The following is a 13,200-nucleotide window of genomic DNA, read 5'->3' as shown; positions in this document are numbered from 1 at the left end:
GAGAGATGGCCATTTGGGGAGGAAATATGTGTTCCTATTATGCTGGGAATAAGGGAGGGAAAGACAGGCACAGATAGATCTACATGGACCCTAGACTTTGGGAAGGCTCATTTCAAACACATAAAGGAAAAGAAAAACAAAAAACCAAACAGGCTTAAGGATAACAAACCCTAAGATAAAATTCCTTTGGGGAGTAACAAGAGTCTGAAAATATCAATCATGAATGATCCCAATGAGAAAAAAGGAGGAGAGATCCTCCCCACCCAAAATAAATAGCTCCAAAATAAATCTGTTGGGTCATGGAAGGCACTGTGTTGTGCCTTCTGACTCCTATTTTAAGAGGACAGGCACAGTAGACAGAAGAAGAAGAAAGCAAACAACTAAGGGAGGATCATAGTATGTCCTGGATGTTGAAAACTAGAGTAAGGCGAGCCTACCAAGTAACAGAGTTAAAGACAACAAAAAGGGTCACAGCTACAACTTGGAGAGGCCAGTGTAACATTAATACAGGACAGCAAGAAGGCCAGGGTTGGTTCTCAACACCTACGTTACCTCCATTCTCTTCAGTAAGGAGAATGAGGAAGAAACTACAGCAAGTAGAACAAACATGATAGAAGAATGCTGAAGTTCAAGATAGCCGAGCAGTTGATAAGCAAGTAACTGGCCTTCTTAAACGAGTTCAAGTCTCCAAGACCAGAATTCTATCTCATGGTCCTAGAGAAATTTGCCCTTTTGAGAACTTGTGGATAGCAGGGTAGCTGCCAAACTACAGGTAAAAGGCAAATGATAAATGAACTTTTTTAAGGATAAAAACACTGGTTTCCATAAACTACAGACTAGAAAGCCATATACTAATTTCCTACAGAATTTTAAGAAAACATTATAAAGATTTGTATATATTTATAGAAGCATGAGGTAAACCTTTGGAGATGACACGGACTTTCTAACACAAAATCCTATCAACCTAAGCTTATTTCTTCTTATAAGATGGTTGGTAAGTTGATAATCAGGGGAATGCTATATATACAAAGGACCTCAACTTCATCACAACATTCAATTCACTACTTATTGAGTTTCACGTCTCACCAGACAAGAAAAGGACACATGAAAAAAAATTAAAAAATGAATCAATGTGTGAAGATTATGGTGTTGAGGGACTTCCCTGGTGGCACGGTGGTTAAGAATCCGCCTGCCAATGCAGGGGACACGGGTTTGAGCCCTGGTCCAGGAAGATCCCACATGCCACGGAGCAACTAAATAAGCCCATGTGCCACAACTACTGAGCCCACGTGCCACAACTACTGAAGCCCACGTGCCTAGAGCCTGTGCCCCACAACCGCAATGAGAAGCCGGCACACGGCAATGAAGAGTAGCCCCTGCTCGCAGCAACTAGAGAAAGCCCGTGCACAGCAACGAAGACCCAACGCAGCCAAAAAAAAAAAAAAAAAAAAAAAAAAATTATGGTGTTGAGACTTCTTTTTCTTGGCATTAAAAAACCCAAAACTTCCTTCACTATTGTTGTAATGTTTATTATGTATTTTACACACACACACACACACACACACACACACACACACACAAAACCTAAGGGAAGAAATTAATTGTATAGACCCAGTTTACTCATATGTAAATATAGGAGTTCTACATAATTTCAGTCACTAAGATTTAAATCCAGCTTTTGGGGGAACAAAATAGAAAGACAAACTTATTTAAAAAAAAAAATGAGGTTGATCCTGACTTCTCACAAGTGAATGACAAGATGCAACTGCTGAACTGCATTAAAAGAAGAATGCTGTACTGCATGTGGGAGGTAGCAGTGTGTCTGTGTCTGTACGGGTGAGATGGTATCTGGGGTGCTGTTTATGGCTGCTTTATTTAAGAGGGAGGCTGACCGAAGGAAGTATATCTAAAGGACAGCAACTGGAACAATTGAAGGATTAAAAAAAAATCATATCCTGAAAACCAGCTGAAGGATGTGGAGAGTTTTCCCCTACATATAAAGCTAGAAAACGAATGCTCCCCTCAAATATATGAAGTGCTACTGCATGTAAGAGGGACGAATGGTGGTATGAATGGTGAGAAACTAGCAGGAGACAAGACTTTTTTGCTCAATATGAGAAAGACAGTTTAATCCCGGAACTGGCTGTGAGCTGCCCATCAACAGAAGTATTCAAACAGAGGTGGTATAAGCATCTGTCAGCGTAGGAGAGACTGGAGAAGACCTCTGAGGTCTTTTTTTGAAGGAATTAAGACTGCTTGATTCTAATTCTACCTCTGCCTTCTTAAATTAAGAAGGTTCTCAATGGAAATGTGAAGAACACCTGGGGATGGTCTAGACTGGTGTTCCTCGAACTAAGCTACGGATTCCGTGAGATGTTAATAGGATGCTGTATTCAGGTAAGGTTGAGAAACACCGCATATTCCAGGCCGTATCTGCAGATCTGACTCACAGCACGTACTAGCTTTAAGCCGGCCCAGAATAACCAAACCTATGTACCTGTGTTTAACTCAACTGTTTCTGAAATGCTGCTATGGGTGCTCCGTTCCTCTCACAGGAACCTTACTGTGATGCAAGTCTCAATTTCTTTTTGGGGAAGAAAACCCCCAACAATTTAGATTTATGCTTTTAGGAATTAATTGGCAAAAGAACTTTACCAAAAAGAATGTAAAGGAACCACATACTGACTCAAAGGACCTCAGAGCTCGAGAAAACACAACAATTTGGTCCACTCGCTCATCCAGTGCTCAATTCCCCCTTCTATGACCTCCTCACCGCTGAAGCAGTTCCACAACCTCAAGAGGGTAAAGAGAACTACCGTGTGGCCAGGCATGGTTCCAGGTCCCATATTTGTGTTCTCATGCTACTCTTCACAACCTCCAATGAATTTACCTTCTTTTTCAGAGGTGAAGAAAGTAAGTCTCACTGAAGTACAATCTGTCAAAAGTCAAAACAGCTACCAACTGCCAGGGTTCAATGTCTCCTGAGATCTTAAAGGTTCTTCTCCCAAAGAAAGAAAAATCAGCAGTAGGATCTGATATAATAGTTAGCAGTGGATAAAGTCCCAAATAATTTTCTTCTTCAGAAGACACCCAGAATTCACAGAAGCCCTTTGTGTTAGGAGTACAAGAATGTCACCTTATTCTCTGATCGTTATCACAACTTTGGTTACCCAGACTGATATGGTTACTCCCTTGTGAAAAACTACTGCACGGGTTTGGATGGTAAAATATATGAGAAGTTTAAACCTCATTTACCAGACCTTCTGTTGCAGAAAAGTCTTTCCATTTTTGCAAAACAAAATATCCTAAGTTGGCAAAACTTCCACTCCCTTGCCCCCAAGATTGTAATATTTAAGGCCTCTGACTTTCTAAGATCTTAGTTCCTGAAAATCATATGATAATGTAGCTTCTGCAAAAAAAAATATTACATGAGTTTAAGCTTTCTGATCTGAGAGACTTCCACTGTTATTCACGGTATTTCTCAGTCTTTACCTTTCTTGCCTTACCGAGAACATCACTGGTGGCCATGATGTCACACGTGTACATTGCTGCCATCAGACGCTGAGGTTTCACTTGCAGTGCATAGCGACAGGCTTCCTTCATGGTGGCAATGAGCTGTCCTGAGAAGGGTCCATAGCAGTCGGTGAGTGAAGACTCTCCTTTCTGGGAAGCCCTCTTCTCAGAGGGCTCGGAGCAGCCACCTTGTAGGTCTTGGTGTTCATCTCTACCAGAACAGGTTTCACCTTCCCCCTGTCCCTCTTTTACCAGATCACTTTGTTCTTGATTCTGCTTATCACTTGCTGTTTGGTCTTCAAATTTACTTAGGTCCCATTCTTCCAGAACAAAACAGACACCCATGAGAGGCTCCTCACACATGGGGCCAGAGAGGGTTGCTAGCTGGAAGCCACTCACGATACTATTGCCCAAATCTCGGTATCTACTGGCTTCTTTTGATGCTTTGCCATCTGGGCCTGTCCATACTGAATTCTGAAAATCTTTACTTTTATTTACTAATATGTTGGGCCCACATTTTCTTGGGCCAAACGACCAGATTTGGTCAACAGTGTTCCTCCATTTTCTCCCTGTTAGATGCTGCTCTAGTTTTCCTTTGAATTCCCAAATTTTCTCTTGGGTCTTCTGGTGAATCATCTGAGTGTTTTTACCCTCATTCAAAGAGGATATCAACTGCTCCATAGAACGAATCACATCACTATTTTCTTCCAGAATCTGAGTGACTTCTTCTGGAAGGGGCATGGCTCGAACACTGAGTGTGGCAAGTTTATTGGGGGTTGTCATGGTGATTAGCCCACCAGAGTACACTTGGATTCCTTCAGGGATTCTGTTTTGATCTTCTTTTGTTTGGTGTATGACTGCAACTTTTTGTTGTTTGCCTATTTCTTCATTGACCATGTCAACTGTGGGGGGTTTTGTGATTGTTTCTCTGAATGGAATAATGGGTTCAGATACACTGATTTGAATCTTTGCAAACCTACAGAGTCAAGGGAAATAACACAAGGTTATAATCAAAATGGCATCAAAACGTCTATGTAGAAATGTTACATAATGAATATTCTGCAAAAACATAGAAATATAAAAATTATTTTACTAGGAAATACTGGCAATTTACATTATATCAGAATTCAAAAACCACTTTCATTTCAGATTCAAAAGACCACCTCTAATGGGAACAGACCTTCAGGGAGTTCTTTGCATATACTAGAATCTCACTGCTTTGTTCATTCTCAAAATAAATAAACCATGTATTTAGATAAGAATGTTTTACAATGGAATATTACTCAGCCATAAAAAGAAACGAAAGTGAGTTATTTGTAGTGAGGTGGATGGACCTAGAGTCTGTCATGCAGAGTGTAGTAAGTCAGAAAGAAAAACACAAATACCGTATGCTAACACATATATATGGAATCTAAGAAAAAAATAATGTCATGAAGAACCTAGGGGTAAGACAGGAATAAAGACACAGACCTACTGGAGAACGGACTTGAGGATATGGGGAGGGGGAAGGGTAAGCTGTGACAAGGTGAGAGAGTGGCATGGACATATATACACTACCAAACGTAAAATAGATACCTAGTGGGAAGCAGCCGCATAGCACAGGGAGATCAACTCAGTGCTTTGTGACCACCTAGAGGGGTGGGATGGGGAGGGTGGGAGGGAGGGAGACGCAAGAGGGAGGAGATATGGGAACATATATATATGTATAACTGATTCACTTTGTTATAAAGCAGAAACTAACACACCATTGTAAAGCAATTATACTCCAATAGAGATGTAAAAAAAATAATAAAATAAAATAGGCATTAAAATATTTTTAAAAAAGAATGTTTTGAGTGGAGAATAAATGTTTTAATAAGGTTTTACATGAATTCTTTAAAATATTATCTGCCACTTTAAGAATCTGGAGAAGAAAAGCTCAATGATTATAACTCTAAAGAGATTAAAAAAAAAAAAAATCACAGAACTTCAGGATATCCAGTCAAATCCTGACAGTGGATTTGGCTTTGATGAGGTTCATGGTGAGGGTGGCAAGACCTAGGAGTTTGTCTAGAGTAGCACTCTCCAAAAGATCTTTCTGAAATAATGGAAATGTTCTATATCTGTACTATGATTACAGAGTACTTGATATGTGGCTAGTACAACTGGGGAAACAAAGTTTTAATTTCATTTAATTTTTTTTTTTTTTTTTTTGCGGTACGCGGGCCTCTCACTGCTGTGGCCTCTCCCGTTGCAGAGCACAGGCTCCGGACCCGCAGGCTCAGCGGCCATGGCCCACGGGCCCAGTCGCTCTGCGGCATGTGGGATCTTCCCGGACCGGGGCACGAACCCATGTCCCCTGCATCGGCAGGCGGACTCTCAACCACTGTGCCACCAGGGAAGCCTCCATTTAATTTTAATTACATTTAAATAGCCACATGTAGCTACCGAACATTTGAAATGTGGCTAATGTGACTGAGGGACTGAATTTTTAATCTTATTTAATCTTAATTTAATTTAAAATAGCCATATGTGGTTAGTGGCTACTCTACTAGACCGCATAGGTCTTGAACCTCATAGGTCTTGAACCTCAGTCTGCCACCAAGTTCAGAAAGCCCCCTTTCTCACAATGTGTCAAGCTTAGTTTCATGCTGCACTTTCTTGCAGATGAGTTACAAATTCACAGAGGGCAGATTCTGGAAACTGACATGGTCTGATTCTGATGACAATGAAACCACGCAATCTTTCTTTTTCTCTTATTTTCTGTTTACCTCATTCCCAGGAAACACTAAAGGTTTGGTCTGGTCTACTACTGGCAAGGTGGATGGACATATGTATAAATGTACATATATATATGTATGTACACATACATAAATGCGTGTGTATGTACACATATATAAGAAATTTTTGGATCTTGGAACAATACTTTTTCCCTGGGGAATGTTATTCAATAAGGAAATTAAATACTAAAAGTAAAAGGTTTTGAAATGCTTACTTTTGATTCTAGATTTGTTTTTGCTTTCTATATTTTGTGGGTTTAGGGCAGGAATTTGGTTTATCTGATTTCATACTTTGTGATAAAATTGAAAACTCAATGAATGGATGGTTTTCTAAAAACCATCAGTTACCAAAACTGATTTTAGAATACAGAACCTGAATAGATCATAATGTATGGAAGAAAATTAAAATTTTCTAAAAATAAAAGTCACTTCCAAGAAAGGTTTTGGTTTTGCCAGTGAGTTGGTTTACTTTCAAGGATTAGTTTATTCCAATGCTATATACATTGTTGCAGAATACACAAGATGGATGTCTACCTGACACTGTATTCATTTAAAATTACTCTGATACTTGAACCTGAAAAAGACAGCAGACATACACAAAACTGTAGCTCAATCTTACCCAAGAACCGAGATATAAAATCTAAGATAAAATGACAATGACAAAAATGGATATATATGTGTGTGTTTGATTTTTACTAATCACTTATTATGTATGAGGCACTGTGTTAAGTGGTTTACATGTGTTATTTCTTTAGTAGGTATATTATTATCCTCATTTTGTAGAGGAGAAAATCAAATAAGAAAGATCAAATAACTTCTCCAAAGTCACAGAGCTAGTAAGCTGGGTTTCAAATCGAGGTCTGACCTCAGAATTCATGCTCTTAGCCATTATACTATAATGAAAAATCCAATTAAACAGCATATTAAAGGAATAATTCACTACAACACTAAGTAGTTTTTACTGTAGGTTCTAAAACTTGATTTGTATTAGAACATCTGTTAAAATATCACATTAAAAGTGTCTAACTAGGTAACCATCTTTAAAAATGCTAAATTGGCATTCAATAAAATTTAATACGCACTCCTAGTTTTTAAAAAAGAAAAGCACTTAGAAATCTTAGAAACAGGAAAATATTTTTTTAGTTACCTTTATTTAGAGAAAATATGTTCAACATACTTAGAACATTCAAGAAAACCAACTGCACAGCTTTGAAACTATTAGAGTTGAGTACTATGACACTGTCCTATTTTCCTCCTACCATAAGGTCAAAAGGGCTACTAAAAGTCATATTAGTCCTTCCAGTTTCTAAGGTTCCCAAGAATTCTCCCATAGTCCTCACTTACAAGATTAATTAAAATCATTCCACACCATGGAAGGGGAGGTGTGCGTTTGCCTGTCACACCTACAAAGTGCCTCAGGGCTAGAGTTTCTTTAAATCCTGGCAGTGCAGAGCCTGTGATTACTTCAAAAGAAGTGCAGTAGACTCCGACTACATCAGCAATTTCCTGTGGCTTCCTGCCATATCTGATCATGACTACCTTGAGAGGTGTAGGATAAGAGCTCTGACAGTTTCTCTGGCCTAGAGATCACAGGAGCCTCCTTGTCTCCCACGCATGTACATAACGCATTCCTGCACATGTGTATCAAAGTCAAAAAAGCTTACATATTAGAAGGCATAGGCTCTGTCCTATGAGAGGTAAAAAAACCCTCTAGCATTATATATATGTTCTTATTCTAAGTATATAATTGTAAAATTTACCAGTCATGTAGAACAGTACACAAAACAAAACTCTACTCGATCTATGACTTTTCACAACATGAACACCATGTAAATAAACCACTACTCAAGTTAAGAAACAGAACATTCCTAGCCCTCAGAAGGCCCCCTTATGCATTCTCCCAACCCCATGAAGGTAACCGCTATCTTGATTTTCACTGTAATCCATTTTAAATTATTATTATTATTATTGCGGTACGCGGGCCTCTCACTGTTGTGGCCTCTCCCGTTGCGGAGCACAGGCTCTGGACGCGCAGGCTCAGCGGCCATGGCTCACGGGCCCAGCCGCTCCGCGGCATGTGAGATCTTCCCGGATCGGGGCACGAACCCGCGTCCCCTGCATCGGCAGGCGGACTCTCAACCACTGCACCACCAGGGAAGCCCTTAATTTATTTTTTTTAACACCTAGACATAAAACCCCCATACTGTATCTAGTTCAGTTTGGCCTGCTTTTTGGACTTTATATGAATAGAATCAAACATTTTTTTCTTCAGTTGTCTTCTTTTGCTCAATATTATGTTGTAAAATTCATCCATGTTTGCGTAGTTAGCTTGTTCACTGAGATTATTCTATAAAATTCCATGGTATGGATTTACCGTAATTTATTTGTTTATGCATTTTATTTTGAGTTTTTTCCAGTTTTGGGCTATTAAAATTTTTGTTGCTATGAATATTATTGATGCACATTTGTCCAGCTTTGTGTTAAGTATATATAGACTAGAAATGGGAATAGATTTGCCAAGCCGTAGGAAATAACTATCTCCTACCTTAGTAGATAATACCCAAACTACATTCCAAAGTAGTTGTACCAACTCACGCTCCCACTAGCTGTGTAGGTAAATTCCTACATCTTTGCCACCATTTGATGCTGTCACTTTAAAAAATTTCAACCACAAATAAGTAATTCAATTAAAATCAGTTTTAGATTTAAAGGGGGAATTTTACTTGAAATATAATTCTAAGTACCGTAAAGCATTATTTTTAAAGAGAAGTTAATGGCCTGAGAAACGTAAGGTTATTTAACATTGGATTTTAATTTGGTAGCAAAGAGTGTGAAAAGAGAGAAAATAAGTTAGTTCAAAAACTCCAAAATATAACATTTCAATACTGTTAAGAAAAAAACCCTCTGAGAATTAAGTTACTATTTTAAAATACATTATGCCTTACGATTTATCCAATTAGGATTATTCTCTAATCAACATTATAATTATACCTTGAGAAATTCTAAGAAAATGGTGACAACATGAAAGAGATGGAAAAACCTACCTTCCAATTTTGTACTAATTATGGCTATAAAAACATTTAAAGAAACCCAAATGGATGGTGCTGCAGGAGCAGCTCTTCTTATTCTACTGCATTATTAGTAGTAGTAAAGTAGTACTGTACTACAACAACAATTACCACCACCACCACCACCACCAATTTTACTAGGTTGTTTTAAGGATTAAATGAGACACACAGAGTTCAACACAGTGACTAACATGTAGTATTTAGTATGTAATCATGTTGATTATTTATAATTATTATTTTAGCTATAATTATTATTATGGTTATTAAAGTCCCAGAAAATTGAAAAATAAAAGGTAGGAAGGCCATTACAGGGTGGTTCATCAAAGAAAAACAAATGGCCAATAAACATATTAAAAAATGTTTCAGGGACTTCCCTGGCGGCGCAGTGGTTAAGAATCCGCCTGCCAATGCAGGGGACACGGGTGTAAGCCCCGGTCCGGGAAGATCCCACATGCCGCGGAGCAACTAAGCCCGTGCGCCACAACTACTGAGCCTGTGCTCTAGAGCCCGTGAGCCACAACTAATGAGCCTGCGTGCCGCAACTACTGAAGCCCATGCACCTAGAGCCTGTGCTCCACAAGAAGAGAAGCCACCGCAATGAGAAGCCTGTGCACCACAACGAAGAGTAGCCCCCTCTCGCCGCAACTAGAGAAAACCTGCGCGTGGCAACAAAGACCCAATGCAGCCAAAAATAAATTAATTAATTAAAAAAAATAAGTTTCAGTATCATTACTAAGCACAGAAAGTGTATATTAACAATGAACACCTTTTATTCATCTTCCAGGTTGGTGAAATTTTTAAAAATTATGATATACAGGGCTGGCAAAAGTGTGGGAAAAGAGACACTTTCAAATACATCTTGCTAGTTTCAGTGTAAACTGGAACAGCCTTTCTGAAGGATAATATGGATCATAAGCCTAAAAAATATGCCAGGAATGTAATATGCCACCTTTTGAATCAGCAATTATACTTCCAGAAGTTTATCTTAACCAAATAATCAGAGCTGTGTATAGATATCTGTAGGTATTTGAATACACATAGAACAGACTAGGGATTTATGGACCCAAATGTTATGGTCATAGTTATCTCTGCATGGTAACTGAATGATTCTTTTTATTCTTCTGTATTTCCCTAATTGCTACAATAAACATATATTACCTTTGGAATAAAGAGGAAAAACACAATTTACAAAAAGTTATCTGGGATGCCTATTTTATGACACTTATGTATCACCATGATAGAGAAATATAAAGATTTACCGAAGGTTTACACTGTAGAGGCCACATCAATAAGGAAAGGAAGTCTATCCTAATTACAGCCTATGTTTACAAAATACGATTTTGTTTTGTTGCCCTGATATGCTGTGTGTGTATATGCTTAAAGTAAAATACATATATATGAAAATATTTTATGACTCAAACTAAAAATGCAAAATCATGCAAGTATAGCAGGTGAATACTATTTGTCAGTTATTAAAAATTAAATCTATGATCCAGTAACACAATAACAGTTCATGTTTAAGTTGAGGGCACTTAATTTTTCTCCAAAGACAAACCACAGTGTAAGTTCAATGGGTTTAAGAAACGCTAAAGCATCCCACCGATTTTGGGGCTATCGTTTCTTCATCTCTGTTATCACCTAACCTTTCTTTTAAGTCATCCAGGCATCGCTGAAGGTGAACTTCCCCTGCTGTGACTAAAACGTGCTCTCCCGTTTCCTGAATTAAAATCTGGACACAGGGATCAGCTTGGTTTAACAGTTTCATTCCTCTGACGAGCTGAGGCATCTCACCTAGGTTAACAAAATGAAATACTGATTAAATACAAGATAAGGACTAATATAATCTAAAGATAACATCTGTGAGAAAACTGAAGGGAAAAGTATAATGAAATAAACTCTTAAAATAATGGTTTATTGTTCTTCCAAATAACATAGCAATGTGAAGAAAACTACCCTCTAGTAATTTACCTGTACAGATAGCTCACATGAGACACGTGTCACATATCACTGAGACTCCCAAAGCTGATCTATGCCACTTCTTCAAACACTCAGCAAATATAAACTACCATCGTTACACTTGTAAATCCACCTAAATGTATTACACATGTATATATACCTAGAAATGTAACAGAACTCTTCCCAAACGGTACCTATAAAACTATAAAAGCAACAAATAAGCAAAGGAAGCATTCAATATGATACTCAATTCAAGAAACTGTACCAGAAGCTCATATTTAAAATAATTATTGGGCTTCCCTGGTGGCACAGTGGTTGAGAGTCCGCCTGCTGATGCAGGGGACACGGGTTCGTGCCCCGGTCTGGGAAGATCCCACACGCCGCGGAGCGGCTAGGGCCGTGAGCCATGGCTGCTGAGCCTGCGTGTCCGGAGCCTGTGCTCCGCAACGGGAGAGGCCACAACAGTGAGAGGCCCGCGTACCGCAAAAAATTAAATAAATAATAATTATTTATGAAACTGCTTGACAGAACTGTGGATTTTAGAATAAAGCTGCCCTTTGGGTGAGAGGTGGGATACACGAAGCAGCCACTTTATCCCGTGAGCTATGGGTACCTTCTGCATTCCACTCTGCTGGTGCTTTCAGTATCTAACTGCTTGTTCCCTACAGTTCTTGGGGCACAGGTAGGGATTTGGATCCACATCTTGAGTTCTGCTGCTTTTTCACACCTTTCATATGCGTGGTGGCCACTATTCACTCTAGGCAGGTCACAGGAATTCTCTTGTTACTACTTTAGCAGAGACCTTGGCTTTGAAGGCATTTTTACGCAGTCTTGTTTCACTTCAACGTCTGAAGGAAGGACTCAGTTAATTCCTCAATGCTTGGTTTTCAACATGCCAAACAAACCAAACCACGGGAGCTTTCTGCAATCAGTGGTTTTTCAATATATTCTACCCAAGCTGTCTACCCATATCTATTCCATATCTATTTATTCTTTAAATAAGCTTTTCTTAATGGTAACTAACACTTTATAGTGCTAAGTGTGCCAGATAAGCACTTTACATATATGAACCCATTAACTAGGAGGCAGGAATGATTACTGTTCTCATTTTATAGATGAGCAAACAGGCATAGAGAAGCTTAAGGAACCTGTGCTCAAGGTCACAGACACACTGGTTTTGAAGCCTGCAGGCAGACAGCCATAGAGCCACACTCCATAATGGGTGTCGGCACCCTCACAGGTCGTGGTCATGAGCCACATATGGGATGCGTGAAATGCTGACGGAAGACAGGGAGTGGGATTTCACTGTTTGTGGGGGTGACGGATGTACCCTCATGTTTTCCTTTTCAGCATTTGTAGTTTTCCTTTGCCTAATTCCGTGGACAGATATTATCTAGTGTTAACCTTCACAGAATTTGAAATATGGCTTAAAAAGATTCTTGCACGAAGACCACTAATAATACATATCACACAAGCCCAAGGGAATAATTAAAAAAAAAAGACAAAGCTTTTTGTCAGCTCTCCATCACCAAATTACAAAACAATGTTACCAGTATGAGGACCTAATAAATTCTTTTTAAAATTTTTCCTTATAAATTTATTTGCTTATTTTTGGCTGCGTTGGGTCTTTGCTGCTGCGTGTGGGCTTTCTCTAGTTGTGGCGAGCGGGGGCTACTCTTCGTTGCAGTGCGCAGGCTTCTCATTGCGGTGGCTTCTCTTGTGGCAGAGCATGGGCTCTAGGCACACAGGCTTCAGTAGTTGTGGCTCGCGGGCTCTAGAGTACAGGCTCAGTAGCTGTGGCTCACGGGCTCTAGAGCGCAGGCTCAGTAGTTGCGGTGCACAGGCTTAGTTGCTCCGCGGCATGTGGGATTTTCCCAGACCAGGGCTTGAACCCATGTCGCCTG

General features: G+C 39.3%; 1 protein-coding gene across 5 annotated transcripts in view; it reads right to left on the bottom strand.

The window, feature by feature from the left end:
- Positions 1-13,200, bottom strand: part of EFL1 (elongation factor like GTPase 1) — a 134,853-nt gene that overhangs the window by 22,940 nt on the left and 98,713 nt on the right. For 4 of the 5 annotated variants that reach the window (XM_067698459.1, XM_067698476.1, XM_067698468.1 and 1 more), the window contains 2 exons: positions 10,984-11,131; positions 3,507-4,489 (listed from right to left, as the gene is read on the bottom strand). In XM_067698459.1, the coding sequence (XP_067554560.1) occupies positions 3,507-4,489; positions 10,984-11,131 (1,131 nt within the window). Of the gene's footprint in view, positions 1-3,492; positions 4,490-10,983; positions 11,132-13,200 lie in introns of all 5 variants that reach the window. The other variant, XR_010932737.1, reaches the window with a different exon arrangement.

This window comes from Pseudorca crassidens, chromosome 1 (assembly GCF_039906515.1).
Source record: "Pseudorca crassidens isolate mPseCra1 chromosome 1, mPseCra1.hap1, whole genome shotgun sequence".
NCBI classification, from domain to species: Eukaryota; Metazoa; Chordata; class Mammalia; order Artiodactyla; family Delphinidae; genus Pseudorca; species Pseudorca crassidens.
The sequence above is the reverse complement of the archived record's forward strand: the minus strand, read 5'-3'. Positions and strand labels throughout refer to the sequence as shown.